This window comes from Anabrus simplex, chromosome 4 (genome assembly GCF_040414725.1).
Source record: "Anabrus simplex isolate iqAnaSimp1 chromosome 4, ASM4041472v1, whole genome shotgun sequence".
Lineage (NCBI taxonomy): Eukaryota > Metazoa > Arthropoda > Insecta > Orthoptera > Tettigoniidae > Anabrus > Anabrus simplex.
Genome location: NC_090268.1, coordinates 338401530 through 338421018, shown reverse-complemented (window position 1 = coordinate 338421018; position 19489 = coordinate 338401530). Strand labels below are relative to the sequence as shown.

Sequence of the window (19489 nt, the reverse complement as noted above, 5' to 3'; positions counted from 1 at the left end):
TAGCTGTTCTGAGGCTAGAAAAGGAAAAACTATCGAGGGAGAAAAAGTACAGAGAAAATAGTACAAGTGCGGAAACTGCTGAAAGTGTTACAAATATTAATCCCACATACTTTACACTGTGAGTTCAGTGATAACATTCAAGTGTATAATAATTTTGCTTTTAGTTACCGTAAAAGGTGAAGAAGTGATTAAATGCTGTCGCAAACTACCGAACATTGATAGAAGTTGCTTATTACTTATCACAGAAATCCATATACAATCTTTGCAATGTCATCTCGCCATCGCTGTCCTTTCTCTCTTACACTCAAAGGAGGAGCAGCTTCATCTTTCCCAATGATTTCTTTACATTTTTGTCAGTTTCGGGCACATGGTAATCCTGATAATTTAAATGATTAGCAATATTGTGTAGAACAAAGCAGCACAGAACAGTTGAAGGTACTTTCTCTGCAGCTTGTCCAACTTTAGTGTGTGGTGTTGGAAAACGTTGTTTTACTTGACCCAAACACCTTTCAATTATTACTCTTTCCTATTTATGGCACTTATTTTAAAGATAGCTGCTCTGGAATTGCAGGGTTCTGATACGGTGTCATCAGCCAAGGCGCAGTTGCATAATCAGCATCAGCAAGTAGCAGAGCATTTGCTGTGTTCTCTCTTAGTACTCTGTACATATGGAATATCTCCAGATGCGGGAATCGTGTGCAGATCCAGGCCAAGAAACATCCATGCTTCTAAATTCTTCCTTTGCGTTACATGTGGCAATGTGGCCAAGTCCTTTACAATCATATATTAGCAAATGTACCCGTGCTTCGCTACGGTATTCTACTTGTATACGGAGTTCTATGTAAGTTACTGCACACGCAGCGAGTATTAGTATATTAAATTGCATGTCTCTTAGCGCTATCCGAGAAACAAAACGAGGAGGACCCCATACGTTGTTTCCGATTAAAGGGCACTTTCGGGAAATGTAGATGATAATGGCAGGCCACATTTCCTACTGCCATTCGCACTCGAGTTCTGGAGGCTCACTTGCCAGCTGTCATTTGCAATCGAGGTGGATAGTTTTAATTATAATGACAGGCCCCCTCTCCTAATGCCAGTCAAAATAGAGTTGGAGAGGTTTGATAAAAATCGAGAAATGCTGCTCTATCTAAAGTATAAAGAATCGAGATATGATAGTAAGGAATATGACGAATGTTGAAGGTCTCTCCAAATTGAGCAGCGATTGTATCATCTGCTTTGTGAAATGACTTAATGTTTAGAAAGTAGTTACCACGAAACGAAGGTCTGCACCGTCATTAAAATTGCCTTCATATTTCGGCATTTTTCGGAGCCTAAAAATAATACATTTGAACAGCCTGGGAATTTCTCTCAAAGTAGAGAGCGTCCAGTGACCAACCGAATTTATGTGCATAACGAAGGATGTTTAAAATGAAGGGAAATTTCAGATGTAGTCCACGGAATTTATAGAAAATCAATACTATAAGAGAAAATGGAAGAAAACTGTTGCGGTGTCCCTATAAACCCCCATTCTATTCAGCGATTTTTAAATTATATGTATATCTATACCTTCCCCTAGATGAGTTTACTCTCTCAATATAAAGTTTGAACGAGATCTATCCAGCAATTTCCCCGTGTTGGTGGAACAGACGGACAAACTGACACGAAAGCTAAAAACCACTGACACGGTCTTGAGTTGACCTAAATCGGATAATCATCTGAAGAATTGGCAAAACAAACGAAATCACAGAGAGCGGACCCCCTACAACTTTATTTATATAGATAAGTATGGGCACGTTTAAAAGTGCAGCCCTTCATTTCGATATTTACTGCTTATAAACGGTAGATCATATCAACGAACGGATTCCGCCATCTCGCGCCTCTCTTAGTGTTCTACATGGTTGGTGCTATGAAATTTTCCATCATCTCCTACATTTATGGATAGAGAGATTTCGACCAAACTTCATCTATAGAGTATACTCATCCAGTGGAAGGCTTAGATATGCATATGGTTTTAAAATCACTGAATACAATGAGAGTTTATAGGGAAACCATAACACTTTTCTTCCATTTTCTCTTATACTATTGATTTTGTGTACAATCGTAGGACTACATGTGAAACGTACCTTAATTTGAAACAACTTTTGTTATAAGCATAAGTTCGTTTACTCTTCAAATAACTGAGAAAATTACTACATTCTGCGGGTTTCATGCTCTGAAATGAATGGCCGGCAGATCGACAACAAACCTACCGGTTACCATAGCAACGTATCTGGCTGCTTGCCAACAGGAAAGTAAAATAGGCTGATGTTATTTTCGTCAATATTCCTGTAAAGTCGTGGTTGTTCCTTGCGTGGAATGGAAGAGAGCCGTCATGCTGCCATTCTGCGGGATATTTGCGGAATACCGTTGAAGGCTACAATAGTCTTCTAACAGCTCTAAAGGGACCGTTAATATTTGAACAGTACCGTGGAGTGTTACCCATGATTTCACATCGTAAGGTGTTTGCTATAAAATTTACTGTATTTTCCTCTACTTCTCTTTTTCCTCTTTAATTTCTTGCCTCTGCCTTGCCTCGTTAGGCTTAAGTAATAACACCATAAGTCATCTTCATATCTGTTTGCCTAAGAATCCCTGCTCTTAAATTTCTCCTCTATTACTGCCTTCTTATATCCGTAACCCATATCATCACAATTTAGAGAGGCAAATTTCATTTTACAATACATCCATTGGTATATAGATATTTGTCCTTATCCGGCTGTCCTCAGTTATAATTCAATATTGGATCACCCACGTAACGCAAGATTTGCATTTTCTCTTCTCTACGCAAAGTTCCACTACACTTTCTTTGGTGTCCTCCAAGAAGTGCTGCGCTAACCACTGAACATTCTGCTGCTGAAACCTATAAAGCTCTTTACGGTTAACCTCCCTGACTCTCTACGGATTGTGTAAACCTTTCTGCGCCATTTCAAGTTTACGCTGTATACTACTCGACTTTGAGTCACCTACTGAGGTAACTCCAAATTTCACGAGTAGTGAATCAATAGTGAATCAGGTGATAAAAATGTATATTTTATTCATACCAGTATTAAATGCTCTGTGACTGAATAGGAAGCTAGTGACTGCTCAAGGTGTAGAATTTGCTCTCAAAGTGAGCATGTACTGCCGTGTTTTATTCATACAAATGCGAGTAACTGCTCCAAAACTGTGAGCTGAGAGTAATTTTTCACTTTTATTCATAAGAGTCATTATCTCCGCAGATAATGTTATATTACGCAGTGCAAAGACAGTGGATTATTGTCGTTCTGTAGCCCCGAAGGGGAGCTAGAGAAAATTACCGCCCTCTGTTAAAATTTTGAGCAAATGCCAGCCTTCAGGTACTCGGATCATCGTAACAGATGATATGAGATACAGAAGGGAGATACAGAGTCATGTTGCCATAACCAAGGACGCCTTCAGCAGATTACTCTGGGGATGCTTGGACACGGTTCTCAGGAAGATACTAGTGAAGGGTGTTTTGTATGAAACCAAGTTCTAATCGCTGAGTAACGATGACGAAAGGAGATCGGTAGGGTTTAATATTTGATTGTGGACGATAACTCGACTGGGGAAAATTTGTGGAAAGCACAGAAAAAAAATCTGTTAAATGTCTTCAGTTCACGAAGAGGAACTGACTTTGGCATTAGCTACGAAGAAAATATTTGCTAATGTACTTACTGGCGGGAATGGTGAAGAGAAGGAGAAGGATAAAGAACATAGCAGATGGTGAGCATTGTCAGGTTAGCCGAAACTACCAGTATATAAGGAGGATAAAGGGGAAAGAGATGGCTGCTTGAAGAGCTGATGTGAGAATATCTCTATCGGGGCAGACCACTTAATAACGCAGCCTCGAAGCAATTTGCATATGGATTCCAAGCGGAAATGAAGTGTTCTTCAAAATAAAATAATATTATTTGGTTTTCGTCCCACTAACTACATTTTTTGATTTATTTACAATTTGCTTTACGTCGCACCGACACAGATAGGTCTTAAGAAGATGATGCGACAGGAAAGGGCTAGGAATGTGAAGGAAGCGGCCGTGACCTTAAGGTACAGCTCCAGCATTTGCCTGGTGTGAAAACGATAAACCACGGAAAATCATCTTCAAACCTGCCGACAGTGAGGTTCGAATCCACTGTCTCCCGAATACTGGATACTGACTGCACTTAAGCGATTGCAGCAATCGAGCTCGGTATTTTTTTATGATTTGCTGAGAGGCCGAGGTGCCGAAGTTTTGTCTTGCAGTAGTTATTTTATGTGCTAGTAAATCTACCGACAAGAGGCTGAAGTATATGAGTACCTTGAAATACCACTGGATCTGCTCAGTCTGTCTGTTCTTCACAGTTTTAAACTACAGCGTAAGAAATTATGTAAAAACACGAAACATTGTATTTATTCAAAGTTACGTCCGGTTCCATGGCTAAATGGTTAGCGTGCTGGCCTTTGGTCACAGGAGTCCCGGGTTCGATTCCCGCCAGGGTCGGAAATTTTAACCATCATTGGTTAACTTCTCTGGCATTGGGGCTGTGCGTATGTGTTGTCTTCATCATCATTTCATTTTCATTACGACGCGCAGGTCACCTACGGATGTCAAATCAAAAAACTTGCACCTGGCGAGCCGAACCCGTCCTGGGATGTCCCCGCACTAAAAGCCATACGCCATTTCAATTCATTTAAAGTTACTAAAACATGTCTAATATGAGTGAAGAATGTTGAGAGACACTCGAGGAATAATGAATACAAAATATTAATTTTGAAGGATTTATTTCCACATCTATACAGTAAGTTACATTGTGATTGAATGTATGCTGAGGTAAACACATTTATGCGCTTACTGACAAATTTGTACAGTACTTTTCAGATACATACAGTAAATAATTCCTTAGAACTACAAAGAACAGGAACGCAAATATCTTTTTATTCGTATATTGTAGGAGGATTAAGTTTAACATTAGTGCTACAAACAACACGAAACTAAATATAAAATAGTGAACTGCTGTTACGAAACTACATTCTATGGACAAGGAGAAATCTTCAAACTCGAAGAACATTTCTTCTGAAACTCTTCTAGGAGAATGTGAGTTATATCTACCTTACTCCAGAGTTCTGAAATAATATACAAAGTTACTTAAATGACAAATGCGTTATACAGTGCTTTAGCACTCAATTCTCAGAGCACTACTGCAATGTCCACGTATTTCCTCTCTCTCCTAGTAGCTTTAAATTGAAGAATACTCGTAATATCAGAAACTCTGTACATGGTTGTTTACAAGATAATTTTCTGCAATTAATTAAGGTCTGATTGGAAAATAGTAATAATAATAATAATAATCATCGTCATTAAAATAGTAATATAGTATATTTATAATGATATGTCATTTAGCCTAGCACTGCTAATGAATACATAATAAGTGAGAAATATTTCAAAATTAGTCTCTAGGAAGCAGAGTTTGTGCATAAGTGCAAGCATTCCTTCGTACTCATACAGAAACGAGCATCTATATGTTTTATATAAAATACATCTCTTGTTGTTTCAGTCAAGGATACACTGCTCAACCAGTTTTCGACTTTAAAACCCCTTCAGAGATTGTGAAATTGACACTAAAGAACTGACAAGATTTAATACCACTTTCAAGACAAACCAAAGTGAGTGTTGATTACATACTTCTCTGTAATTAAAATTATGAAAAATAACTCATGCTCCTCCTCCAGAAAAGGAATGCATTTCTAGATAAACCTGAAATATGTGGCAAGTAAAAATTTTTAAATTTACACGTAGGATTAAAATATTCTTCACACACAACAATAACGTCTTTTACTACAAGTATCATGGTTTTGAAATTGAAACCATAATATATAATCTAACTCAAACTAATAATCAACAAAAATATTTCTTTATGTCATCATAATTTTTAAAATGGGAAATGCATTTCATTGTGAGATTTACTCTACTCATTTTAGTATAATCTATTTATGTCACAAACGTCTGTCCATAAAATACATTAAAAATCTATTAGTTTCTTATATATGTATTGCATTTTAGTGATTACATATCATTAAAGTTACAAACATGAAAATATATAAAAACTTAATAAAGTTAGTTTAGGCCCTAGACTACAATATATGAGTAACACATTTCAATTCATTTTTAGTGACCTTTATTTATTTGTGTTAAAACTAGGCCGCCACTCCTTAATTTAAGAACAAATATTAATGGATATGAAACTATTTGTGTAAACACTTAAAGGCGAAAACTTTAAAGTATATCTGACCGCAACAACTGAATTTGTATTGGCGAAAATACGGAAGCTGAAATAGGATATCATACATACAGCTATCTACCTGCCGAAAACTTCACAATGAATAAAATAATAATCAACGAATACGTACCTTCCCATATATATCACCAAAATATCTCCTATTAGACAAATCAGTTATAAATTCGCTAGATATTTTAATTTGAACTGATGTTGAAAATTGGATTAAACACAATGTCATCATTAAAGGAATATGGCTTTAAATTGGCTAATTGGATCTACGCAGTAATTAAAACGATCATTATGATTTGTCGTGGGGTTATATGTTGAACGTAAGAAAAAATCAATAATTAACTGACTTTCGTAGGATTAGTTGAAAGAGACAGGAAGAAACAAAATGAAGGGTTCTGGATTGTTCACACACGAACCACACGGTGTAGGATAAATGTACTTCCCAGGTTTTACTATCATGTTTATATTTGGTTTGCCGAGCAATTGGCCGCGTGTTTTGAGTCACGTGGCTATCAGCTTGCATTCTGGATATAGTGGGTTCGAATCCCAATGTAGGCAGTTCTGAAGAGAGTTTTCCGTATTTTCACAATTTTCACACCAGGCAAATGCTGACGTTGTACGTTAATTAACACCACAGTCGCTTCCTTCCCACTACTAGCCCTTTCCTCTCCCACTGTCGCACTAAGACATATCTGTGTCGGTGCGACGTAAAGCAGAGTGGAAAATAATCAGGATTGGTTTGTGGTCGTTATACATTTTCTTCAATATATACTGAAGGTTTACTAGGCTGTTGCAATATAAAACACCCTTATTGTGAATTAACTGAAAATAGCTTCTGGTCAGTTACACATAAAAGTCGGTAATAACGGATACATTCTCCCATTAATTTCGAGGAGTAAAGACCACGCTTTATAAATATAACCGACATCATAAAATGGTATATACTGGGACGGAGGTCTCTTAATTAATGCAGCGTTTTTCATGTAAGGATGACTGCACATTTTACGTATTTTTGTCATAACAACTATCAAAACACTATAGCTACCAAGCAACTATTTTTACGGTAGATTACAATCAAGCTGCTCACATGAAGTACTCGTTAGGGTTGACGTCGTTCAGAACGTGATACAAAGGATTTAACAGCTGCTGTCTAACCACTTTCCTGATGCTTTCATTGTAGAACCCAAGGACCCACGTGACGATCTTAGACGTGAGCCAGTTTAGAATGCCCAGTCCTGTGACTTTGACATCGATTTCACTGTAAACAAAAGGAGGATGGTTGATTAACAACAAGTAGAAACAAGTAAAAACATCAACATTTTTTAGGAATAGCTGGGTTTAAAGATGTGAGAAAGCGAACATCTTAGTAGAATAATGAAGTGAGAGCAGTTTGTAAACGTAAAATGAAGGCATATCAGAAATTGCTCCATTGTTGCTGACTGTATATTCATGAAGGAAACAGCTCGAAACAAATAATTTTAGAGTTCAAGGGAAAGTGGGAAGATTTCGGCAATAACTTGAAAAGGCTACGTCAAGTGGCAAGGAAATCTCCCTGGACACTAGTAAAGATTATTAGAAATGGAGGAGGAAAAATGAATAGTGTCTTGGGTACATCAGGCGAACTCATAATAAAGCCCTGAGAATCACTGGATGGGTGATAAGAATATTTTAGGAGTGTTCTCAACGAAAAACGAAATCTTTCTGGTGACGTCGCGAATAAGCGAGTTCTTAAAGAAGAAAACAATGATAATGGTGAAATTGCGTTTGGGGAAGTGGAAAGGGTGGTAAATAAACTCCATCTTCATAAGGCGACCGGAATAGATGAAATCAGACGTAGAATGGTGAAATATAATATGAAGGCCGGGATAAAACGACTTCATATAGTAATATGATTAGCATGGAATGTTAGTAAGGTATCTTGTGATAGGAAGAAAGTAGTAATAGCACCTATCTCTAAGGCAGGGAGATTTTTATGTGGACTCGAGTAAAAATCGGTGTTGCACATAACCTATTTCTGTAGAATAACATCTAGATATCTAGCTGAAGCGTAAAGTCTCAGTCTGATAGCCGAATCACCATCAACAGCACCATATATCCTCACTCCATATGAACTCTGAGGAGAGGTTTGGGATTGAATCCGGGCTTTGGCACGCAATCTAGTGATTATAAATTGTATACCATCAGCTATCCTACACTGCTAGCAGGACTCGAACCGGACAACCACGGTGTCAGACCATAAGGACTGGGCACCTTAACGATCATTCCCACTTGGGGCGCTATACATATCGATAGACCTCACAGATGGAACCAATGGCATCCCGTGGTACATGGTACCACGTAGTAATCCCAAGTTATACTATAAGACTCTGGTAAAACCCCAATTAGAGTATGGGATACAAGATAGGCTTACTTTATAAGAGAACTGGAAAGGACCCAAAGGAAATCACCACGATTTTTTCTGGCTGATTTCCGACACAAGAGTAATGTTCCGAAGATGTTACGAACTTTGGGCTGGGAAGACATGAGACTAAGCGGGATGATCCGAGTTGTCAGAAGAGAAATGGTGTGGAATTACATTGGTAGACGGATAAGCTTGCGTCGACCTTCAACAGTTTGGAATTATCGTAATATGAAGAAGAAATTGAAACTCAAGAGGATAAATTAGGGAAAATATTAATTTATATGAAGAGGAATTAGGGAATGGAACAATTTATCAAGGGAAATGTTCCACAAATTTTCAAGTTCTTTGAAATCATTTAAGGAAAGACTAGGTGATCTAATGATAGGGAATCTGCCACCTGGACGACAATCATGATTGCAGATCATTGATTGATTGATTGATTGATTGATTGATTGATCGATCAACCGATCGATCTACCACATACGCCAATTTCCGATTCCTGCACAGGAGAAAGGACACGCTAGTCGCTCACCTGATGTTCATGCGCAGCTCCTTCGGTATGGACTCATTGGAACGAAATGCCGTCCAACGAATGCGAAGCATTCTTCTTCACCACCACATCTCATTTGTAGAAAGTGATAAATTTAATAAAAGTTACCGCAAAACTTTAACTTTAGGAAAAATATACTGGCAGTCAAACTGATAAGTTACAATTATCTACCTTGTATAACGACCTAGTTCAATGCTTGTATTTTACTCACTCTATATTGTCAACTCGGAGATTCTCCAGCGATGTTGTGGAATTAATTCCTAATTGAATCGCTGCCCTGATGAATACTGAATTGTAGCCCGTAGTTGCTCTCAGAGTTCCACTTGGTCCAATATTCATGAATTTCGCGAAGTATTGGTCAAATCCCACCTGAAAAAGACAGAACATCTGAGTTATTGACGCAAATAAAAAGAATTATCTGATATATGACGCCCAGTTTGAATTTTTATACATCTCCCAATGTCAAAACGGCTAAATTGATACTGATCTCCTTATAGAATGTAGCTTGTTGAAGCTGACTTTCTGACAAAAATTCTCCATTTTTTAACATCAGTAATAGAAAAATTTGTTGCAAATTCTTCTGCAGTTTTATAATCTTTTATAGGTAACCCCATTAACAAAATTTCGAATATTATGTTCTCTGATATAAGTATTCATAACGCCCGTAGTGTTTTAAATTGACCGGGCGAGTTTCACTTGATTGAGTATTTCATATGAAAGCATTGCTTTTGACCGCGCCATTCCTACTGACGTCATTGTAATATATGTATGTCCATTTCATTTGGGAAAACCACTAAGACAGACTTTCTGAGGATGTAAAAAGGCAGGTGGAGAGTGTCTACCATTATAATGAAAGCTCCCCAACCTGATTGTTACTGATGATACGCAAGCGGGTCTACCATTACAGTGAAAATCCTTTAACTCAGTCTTCGTATGAGAAAATATGTTTGGTGACTTCCCCGTCGCGTTTCTAGGGCAATGTTCAGAGCTATGCAATTCATACAATCTTTGCTCACAAAATGTACACTACCTAACCTAGAATTATAGTGCATAATTCCGTAGCGAAACACGGGTACATCCGCTAGTACCCTATATATCAGGGATGGCCACAACGAAGCTCGCGAGCCGCATGCGGCTCTTGACACCAACCTTGCGAGGAATCCAGTTGGCTGTGAATTAATTTACGCTAAACATATCTTTACAAGGAAGAGAAAAACTTATTTCTGATTTGGCCCAGACTGTATTTAGCTTTCATAGCAAGTTACAGCTTTTTGGGAAAGACCTTCAGACTAAAACATTTTATCACTTCAAATGTTTGAAGAAAATTACTGAAAACCTTCCTGGCGTTCAGGTGGAAACTGAAGATCACATGAGTAAAATGTTTGGCCTTGCTGAAGAAATAAATGGCAGATTTAATGATTTGAGATCACTTAAACCTTCATTTTCATTTCTGGAAAATCCTTTTTCTGTTGATGTTGTGGGCGATGGCTGTCCTGTTTCATCACCAATAACAAAGGATACAGCAGCTGTACAGTTAGACCTACTAGAACTGCAAGAGGACGAAGGACTAAAAGGACTCAAACGAAGTAGCGTTTCTACCATAGAATTTTGGAAGATTGTTCCAGAAGGAAAATACCCACTAACAAAAGAGTGTGCTAAGAGATCTCAATCTTAGCGACTACGTATGTGTGTGAATCACTGTATTCAGCGCTTAAATTCATCAAATCTAAATATCAATCTAAACTAACTGATGAAAATTTAAGTGAACTTGTGTGAACTGCGCTTACCAATTATCAGCCTGATTTAAAAATAAAAAAAAACCTAACAGCAGAAATGAATACTCGAAAAAGCACTTCTCAAAAGTAAAATCTCATTCCTCGATGTGTACCTAAACAATAAGTTCCTTCATTTGTTATAAAATGAAAAATGTATCTTCATTTTAAAAACCATTTTCTAAACATGCTCCCTATTTTGTCTCCTAAATTTGCGGCTCGCACAATTAAGGTTAGTGGCCACCGCTGCTATATATCAACATAACCTCCGTTCAATGCTACGGCCTTACGCCACCGTAATGTGAGGGCCTGTATGCCTGCAAGGTACCACTCGACTGGTCGATGTCGGAGCCAACGCCATGCTGCATCGATAACTTCCCCATAATCCACGTAGTGCTTCCCGCGGAGTGCATCCTTTCTTTGGGCCAAAGAAGTTAGAAGGCGCGAGATTCGGGCTGTAGGGTGCAAGAGGAAGAAATTCCGCTGAGGTTTTGGGAGATCCTGTCGGTGATGTGATGATGAAACTTGCCTCGCCCAACGATTCAACCGTGCTTTTGTCCATTTCTAGGTCTCCGTAGACATTCTGCAAGCGTCTATGAATATCTGTGATGGTATGGTTTTCCGACAAAAGAAACTCTATAACTGCTCTCTGTTTAATACGCACCTCCGTTACAGACGCCACTTTGAAGGCTAGTTATAGCGCTGCCACCTATCGGAAATTAATGAAACTCTACGAGACGAAGCGGGAATATTCAATGATGTCCCAAACAAAATTCCAATGTTTTGAAACCGAAATTGGCCGGAAATAAAATGTGTTGCATTATATATTGGAAACCCGTCGTATAAGATTTTGAATAATTTAAGGTGATTTTAATTCTTTTAAATTCATCTATTCTTTACTGTACATTTTTCTTACGTATGGTTAAATTGTTAAATATCTTTCATGACAAAGCAAACTGATCAGCAGTTGTCGGTGTCTAAAAAAGGGTAATGTAAGGATTTATACCTGTGAGTCTTGTCTTTCCAAGGCATATGTAGAAACATAATATGGAATACTGATAATTAGAAGAAATAATTTCCTAATGTGTCTCAAGCACAAGGAATGCATCAGCCTTCGCATCTGCCCCTACAGCCAGTGACTCACCCTGGCGTACCTCAAGGCCAAGGACAAATGGAAATGAGAAGGAATTGGATACAACAGTTATATACTTTGCGCTTCAGTACAGAATGATTCTCCCTAGTAGTTCAGTGCAAGAACAATGCCAAGAATGAAACCACCACAAAGTGTATCTTTAATTCAGCTAGTGAATGAACAAGAAAAGACGTGTTTATAGAAATGGTCGTGTTTTATTTAGTAAATCGTGCTGTGTTACAGTGAGTGTGGAAAGGAAGTTTGTTGTACAACAGCACATAAAAAGAGAGAAACATGTGCAAGCTGTAATAAGTATGAAGAACAAACTGAGTTCCTAGCTTCTTTGGGGGTGGGGGTGGGGGGACGAAGTGCTAGCACTACATCCATCAAATCAGTATGTTCATTAATATATACTTTCAAGTAAATCAATTATTAACGTATAAACAAGACCTGCGGAGTTACATGGATATATTACTTGTAAAACCATTGCTAGACAATCAGTAGAATTAAGTTTTGTCAAATATTTTAGTCATTATTTTTGTATATATAGCATATTTCCATAAATTTAAGGGCATTTTATTGATCATGTTCAGTGATTTTTTAGGTTATTTGCATCTGCCCCCCGCCATAGTCATAACTGTCTGCCACATGCTTACTCTGTCTAGTTAGAATTTCCCATGCATATACTGACTTATTCCTTGACGTAGAGCAAAAAATTACCACTATCAAGTGATTCATATCAATCTTGTATCAAAGTAGGAAAATATAGAATATCTGTACGTACATGATTTTATGAACAATGAAGTAATGACATACATACCTTAAGATCACGCAGTCCAAGGCTTCCAAACACGGACAGTGTGCCTTTATCATACGACAAAGTCATATCTGACGTTCTTGTAATTGTAGCGAGGTCCCTTGCCCAGCCTTTTTCTGCCGTGAAGTTGCCGTGCCAAGTGATAAACAAAATCTAAATGAATGGAAATTGACTTTAGACCAGGAATTTATATTCAGTTTTTATTGATTTTTGATAAAATTCTACACTAGATTATTGTTACACAAATATATTAACATATTTAATACAAGGTTTCTGACTTGATGTATAGAACGGTACTTGTGTACAGAATACACACAGTAGGTTAGATGATCATATAATGCTTATTTTACGATGATATGAATTGATACATACATACATACATACATACATACATACATACATACATACATACATACATACATACGTACATTATCATTATAGACTGCTATGCCTTTCAGCGTTCAGTCTGCAAGCCTCTGTGAATTTACCAAACGCCGCCAAAATCCTCGATTTGCAACTAGTGTTGTGGCCTCATTTAGTTCTATACCTCTTATCTTTAAATCGTTAGAAACTGAGTCTAACCATCGACGTCTCGGTCTACCTCTACTTCTTTTATCCTCCATAGCAGAGTAGATTATTCTCCTAGGTAACCTTTACCTATCCTCCTCCATTCGCCTCACATGACCCCACCACCGAAGCCGGTTTATGCGTACAGCTTCATTAATCGTGTTCATTCCTAAATTAGCCTTTATGTCCCCATTCCGAGTACCATCCTGCCATTGTTCCCACCTGTTTGTACCAGCCATCTTTCTTGCTACTTTCATGTCTGTTACTTCTAACTTGTTAATAAGATATCCTGAGTCCAGCCAGATTTCGCTCCCGTAAAGCAAAGTTGGTCTGAAAACAGACCGATGTAAAGATAGTTTCGTCTGAGAGCTCACTTCCTTCTTACAGAATATTGTTGATCGCAACTGCGAGCTCACAGCATTAGTTTTACGACACCTTGATTCAATCTCACTTACTATATTACCACGCTGGGAGAACAAACAACCTAAATACTTGAAAATATCGACCTGTTCTAGCTTTGTATCACCAATCTGACATTCAATTATGTTGAATTTGTTACCTACTGACATCAGTTTAGTCTTCGAAAGGCTAATGTTCATACCATACTCATTGCAACTATTTTCAAGTTCTAAGATATTAGACTGCAGGCTTTCGGCACAATCTGCCATTAAGACCATGTCGTCAGCATAGGCCAGACTGCTTACTACATTTCCACCTAACTGAATCCTTCCGTGCCATTTTATACCTTTCATCAGATGATCCATGTAAACTACGAACAGCAAAGGTGAAATATTACAGCCTTGTCTAACCCCTGTAAGTACCCTGAACCAAGAACTCATTCTACCATCCATTATCACTGCAGCCCAATTGACAACATAAATGCCTTTGATTGATTTTAATAATCTACCTTTAATTCCATAGTCCCCCACTATGGCGAACATCTTTTCCTTCGGTACCCTGGCATATGCTTTCTCTAGATCTGCGAAACATAAACACAACTGCCTACTCCTCTCGTAGAATTTTTCAATTACCTGGCGCATACTGAAAATCTGATCCTGACAGCCTCTCTGTGGTCTGAAACCACACTGGTTTTCATCCAACTCCTCTCAACGACTGGTCGCACCCTCCCTTCCAAGATGCCAGTGAATACTTTGCCTGGTATACTAATCAATGAGATACCTCGATAGTTGTTGCAATCCTTCCTGTTTCCTTGCTTATAGATAGGTGCAATTACGGCTTTTGCCCAATCTGAAGGTACCTTACCAACACTCCACGCTAATTTTACTACTCTATGAAGCCATTTCATCCCCGCCTTCCCACTATACTTCACCATTTCAGGTCTAATTTCATCTATTCCTGCTGCCTTATGACAATGGATTTTATTTACCATCCTTTTCACTTCCTCAAGCATAATTTCACCAACATCATTTTCCTCCTCCCCATGAGCTTGGCTGTTCGCAACACCACCAGGATGATTTCCTTTTACATTGAGAAGATATACAAAATATTCCCTCCACCTCTCCAGTGATTCCCTGAGATCTGGTATGAGTTCACCTGAATTACTCAAAACACTGTTCATTTCCTTTTTCCCTCCCTTCCCAAGATTGTTTATTACTGTCCAGAAAGGTTTCCCTGCTGCTTGGCCTAGCCTTTCTAGGTTGTTATCAAAATATTCCCACGACTTCTTTTTGGATTTGACAACAATTTTTTCGCTCTGTTTCTTTCATCTACGTACAAATCCCTGTCTGCCTCGGCCCTTGTTTTGAACCATTTCTGATAAGCCTTCTTTTTAAGTTTACAAGCTGCTCTCACTTCATCATTCCACCAAGATGTTCGCCTTTTCCCATCTTTACACACAGTTGTTCCTAGTCATTCCCTTGCTGTTTCTACTACAGCATCCCTGTATGCCACCCATTCACTTTCTATATCCTGAACCTGCTTACTGTCTACTGTTTGAAACTTCTCACTAATCATATCCATGTACTTCTGTCTAATTTCCTTGTCCTGGAGATTTTCTACCCTAATTCGTTTGCAGACAGATTTCACTTTCTCTACCCTAGGCCTAGAGATACTTAGTTCACTTCAGATCAGATAGTGGTCTGTATCATCAAAAACTCCGCGGAAAACTCGTACATTCCTAACAGATTTCCTGAATTCGAAGTCTGTTAAGATATAGTCTATTATGGATCTGGTACCCCTACCCTCCCATGTGTAGCGGTAAATAGCCTTATGCTTGAAGAATGTATTCGTAACAGCTAAACCCACACTAGTACAGAAGTCCATCAAACGCTTCCCATCCCCATTATCTTCCATATCTTCCCCACATTTACCAATCACCCTTTCGCATCCTTCAGTTCTATTCCCAACTTTCGCATTGAAATCGCCCATTAGCACTATTCTATCCTTGCTGTTCACCCTGACCATGATGTCACTCAATGCTTCATGAAACTTGTCAACTTCATCCTCATCTGCACCATCACATGGTGAATACACGGACACAATTCTTGTCCTAATTCCTCCCACTGATAAATCTACCCACATCATTCGCTCATTTACGTGCCTAACAGAAACTATGTTGCGTGCAATGATATTCCTGTTAAACAGCCCTACCCCAGACTCTGCCCTTCCCTTTCTAACACCCGTCAAGTACACTTTATAATCTCCTATCTCTTCCTCGTTATCTCCTCTTACCCGAATATCACTTACTCCTAGTACATCCAGATGCATCCTCTTTGCTGACTCAGCTAGTTCTACTTTCTTTCTTCCATAAGCCCCATTAATATTGATAGCTCCCCATCGAATTCCATTTCGTTCGCCAAGTTGTTTCCAAGGAGTCCCTCGTCTGTCAAATGGGAGTGGGACTCCATTACTCCCATAGGTCCGAGGCTTGCTTAAAGTGTTCTGAGCTCGGTAAATTCATGAAGCAGGATGCTACCCTACTTGCACATAGTCCAAGTGAGGATCTCTCCTCTAACGGGTTATGGACCACCGGTGAGTTGTATAGTCCTAGCCGCCTGAGCACAAGGATGGCCATGACTCAGAATATGTTCGAGATGCCCACTCCCATTCCATAGCAACTGGTATCCCGACTCTAAGGACCACTTACTAGGCCACTCAGCCGTTGCCCATGGTTCACGAACTAGGACGTGATTACAGTAACCCACAAACCTGAACCATTAATTGAAACAAATATATGAAGGTTTTAAAATCGAAAGGATAATGGTTGAGAGTGTATTTTAGAATTCATTTAACAAATATCTGCTTTAAGGTTAGAGGGCGCAGGTTGTTTTTAATTTGATCGTCAATGCACTTGCGTAGAAACGCACAAGTAAATTTTGTTAGTAGAAAAATATTATATTATAAATAAGAACATTACTTTAAGCCCTAGTTATATTTATTATATATTGCATACATTTCATTATATTATTTAAAAGATATCTTACCCTACTTGATTAAATCCCTTTTCTATAATTTGTCATTTAGCTGCCTCTCATCACTGAAGGAAATTTCCTCCACTCTTCTCCTCTATATGAAGTATCGTATAATTACATATGAAGTCTCTGGAGATGTTATTTTGGTATATATACGTAATTATACAGGTAACTTTAGAAAATGTTGCATTTAAGTGTCCAGTCTTCGAAATTAATTCTGGTATGAGATTGTTGTTCTTTTAAAATAATCCTCATATGTAATGTAAATGAGTTACTAATTTCACTTTTCAATGATTGATATATCTGTATTAAATTATGAAAGAAGTCCCTAGGTTAGCTAAATGGTTTATTTTCAATCACAAAAGTATAAAAGTGCACAAACGCTCTCGTCAATCGATCCTTTCAGTCGTGGTGCCAGTTGCCACATACAGGAAAGGGAAAGCAACCTCCTGGATGACTCATAAATTACCTCTGTCCTCTTCTGAATACAAAAACGCAGTGAAGATGTCATGCAACGTCACCGCAGTCAGACTGGTTTCCGGTAGGTCGTTCAGCACAACCCGTTGCGGCCAAAATGGCTACTGTACCATTACGTTACGATTGACGTCAGTTTACATGAATATAGATCGGAAGAAAAATGGCGCAGATCAGCTTCAAGCGTTAAGAATGCACGGAATAACTTTTTGTGACAAGTTGACCGCAATTAGGAGGCAGTGCCTGGCGAGATGGAAAGGAAACTCTATGAGAAATGTACCATTATACGTAAAAAAATAATTGAAAAACGGTCTATTATTATCTTTTGGCAAGAAGATTTTTCGTCGTAAACGGACTGTGAATTGCAATTACCTGACCAGAAGATTAGCTGACATAATCAATATAACCATAATAGGAGCCATACGAAGGAAGAATCCAGAAACAAACTACTGGAAGATACGTAAAAACGGCAGGGAAACACGCATAATAGATTTCAAATACTGTACGGAACAAGAGGTGTTGGAATACGGCATTCGTAAATAAGGCCTACACTGACTTAATAAACGGGCAAATTTTCATCAAATTATACGTATAGCCCATTTATAAGATTTAAAGAACATTATTCAGATAACATAAAAAACCAAGGAAGAGCCAGTTTATGAAAATAAAATTGAATCTGAGCAGTATCTTTAGAGGAAAAGAAATATAAATACAGTTAGACAAAGTCCTTGGAAAGGCTCTATATACTGAAAATTAAGATGTATTCTGTCAATTTAATAATGTCTTTTCGTTGCATGGAAATTGGACACGGAATGGAGCTGGCTTAAAGCGATGGAGGAGGGCTAACCAGATCATCGTAAGCTCAAGCCTGAAGACCTAGAGATCCAGCATGACGTGATCCAGTGCAAGGCTAGACGTTCCGAGATGCCGTGAGCAGGAAGAAGAAAGCAGCGTCAGACCTAGGATGGCATGAGATAAGTGACATTTTGAGAAATTTAACTATAAAGTATTTCATTTAGTGTAGTATAATTGTAGGAATGCTGTAGTGCCAAATATATGACCTGTTTGTGCCATTGTGTGAATTCTAAGGCACATGCCGGAGAAAATAACCACAGATACGTATTATTTATGTGTAGTAATATACTGCCGTGCTCATAAGTTTGATATGAGGTTAATATGAGCAGTATCGGGAAGAGAATTATGATGTTTTTGAACCTATATGCTTACGAGAACGTCGTATTCAAGCTAGGCGAGGCTGAGATATGAAAGTGAAGTGCAGTATAATAATAATAAACCTAGGCTACCCAATGACCAGATTGAATAACGAGGCCGATATCGTCCACATTTACGATGAGTTGAAATAAACAGTAGCAGCTTGCGGTGTTTTGAGTAGATATTAAGGTAAAAGAAATGTTTTACTGCGACGTGGTAGACATTATGAAGAAGCTGAGTAGAGATATTGTTGTATGCGGAGGAATCGCAGTAATTTAAGGCATAAATGTAATATGTTGTTGGGGATTTGAGATGTTGAATAGGTATTGTGTAAGTAAATGATTGAAGGAAATAGGTGCGAATTTATGCTTAGCTACAGTTATGTTGCGATTGAAAATGAGGCAAGCAGTGGAATTAAGGCCTAGATACGTGAATATATTAAGTGTAGCAGTGAGATTAAATGGTCTATTGGTCGAACTTATATGGAATATGGAGATGGATTGATCGTAATTTACATGAATTTGAAGTGCATATAGAAAAGAGATATAGTCGCCTAGTAATATATTTGTCTCACATAATGAATATACAGCATTGGAGCACGCGTTAACCTGAAAATGGTAAAATTAGTAGGCAGTAGAAGGAGTAATTTTAATTGAAAATACACATAATAATTAATTGATCGGTACGATTCTGACAGGTCATGACGGTTGAAGAACATGGCGATGGCACTCGTAAATGAAGATATTTAATTTTATTTTGGCACACATTTTTTAATATATAAGGATGTTGGAATTAATATTTATGGTTAGGATTAATTTCTTTTAGATA

The 19489-nt window shown here is 38.1% G+C and overlaps 1 protein-coding gene across 1 annotated transcript in view; it reads right to left on the bottom strand.

The window, feature by feature from the left end:
* Positions 1-4783: 4783 nt before the first annotated feature.
* The window catches only part of LOC136872272 (mite allergen Lep d 7), an 83752-nt gene continuing 69046 nt past the window's right edge, over positions 4784-19489 (bottom strand). Inside the window, exons 7-9 of the mRNA XM_068227277.1 lie at positions 12981-13130; positions 9468-9625; positions 4784-7563 (exon numbers count right to left, since the gene is read on the bottom strand). Of these exons, the coding sequence (XP_068083378.1) occupies positions 7389-7563; positions 9468-9625; positions 12981-13130 (483 nt within the window). The 3' untranslated portion in view covers positions 4784-7388. The remainder of the gene's footprint in view (positions 7564-9467; positions 9626-12980; positions 13131-19489) is intronic.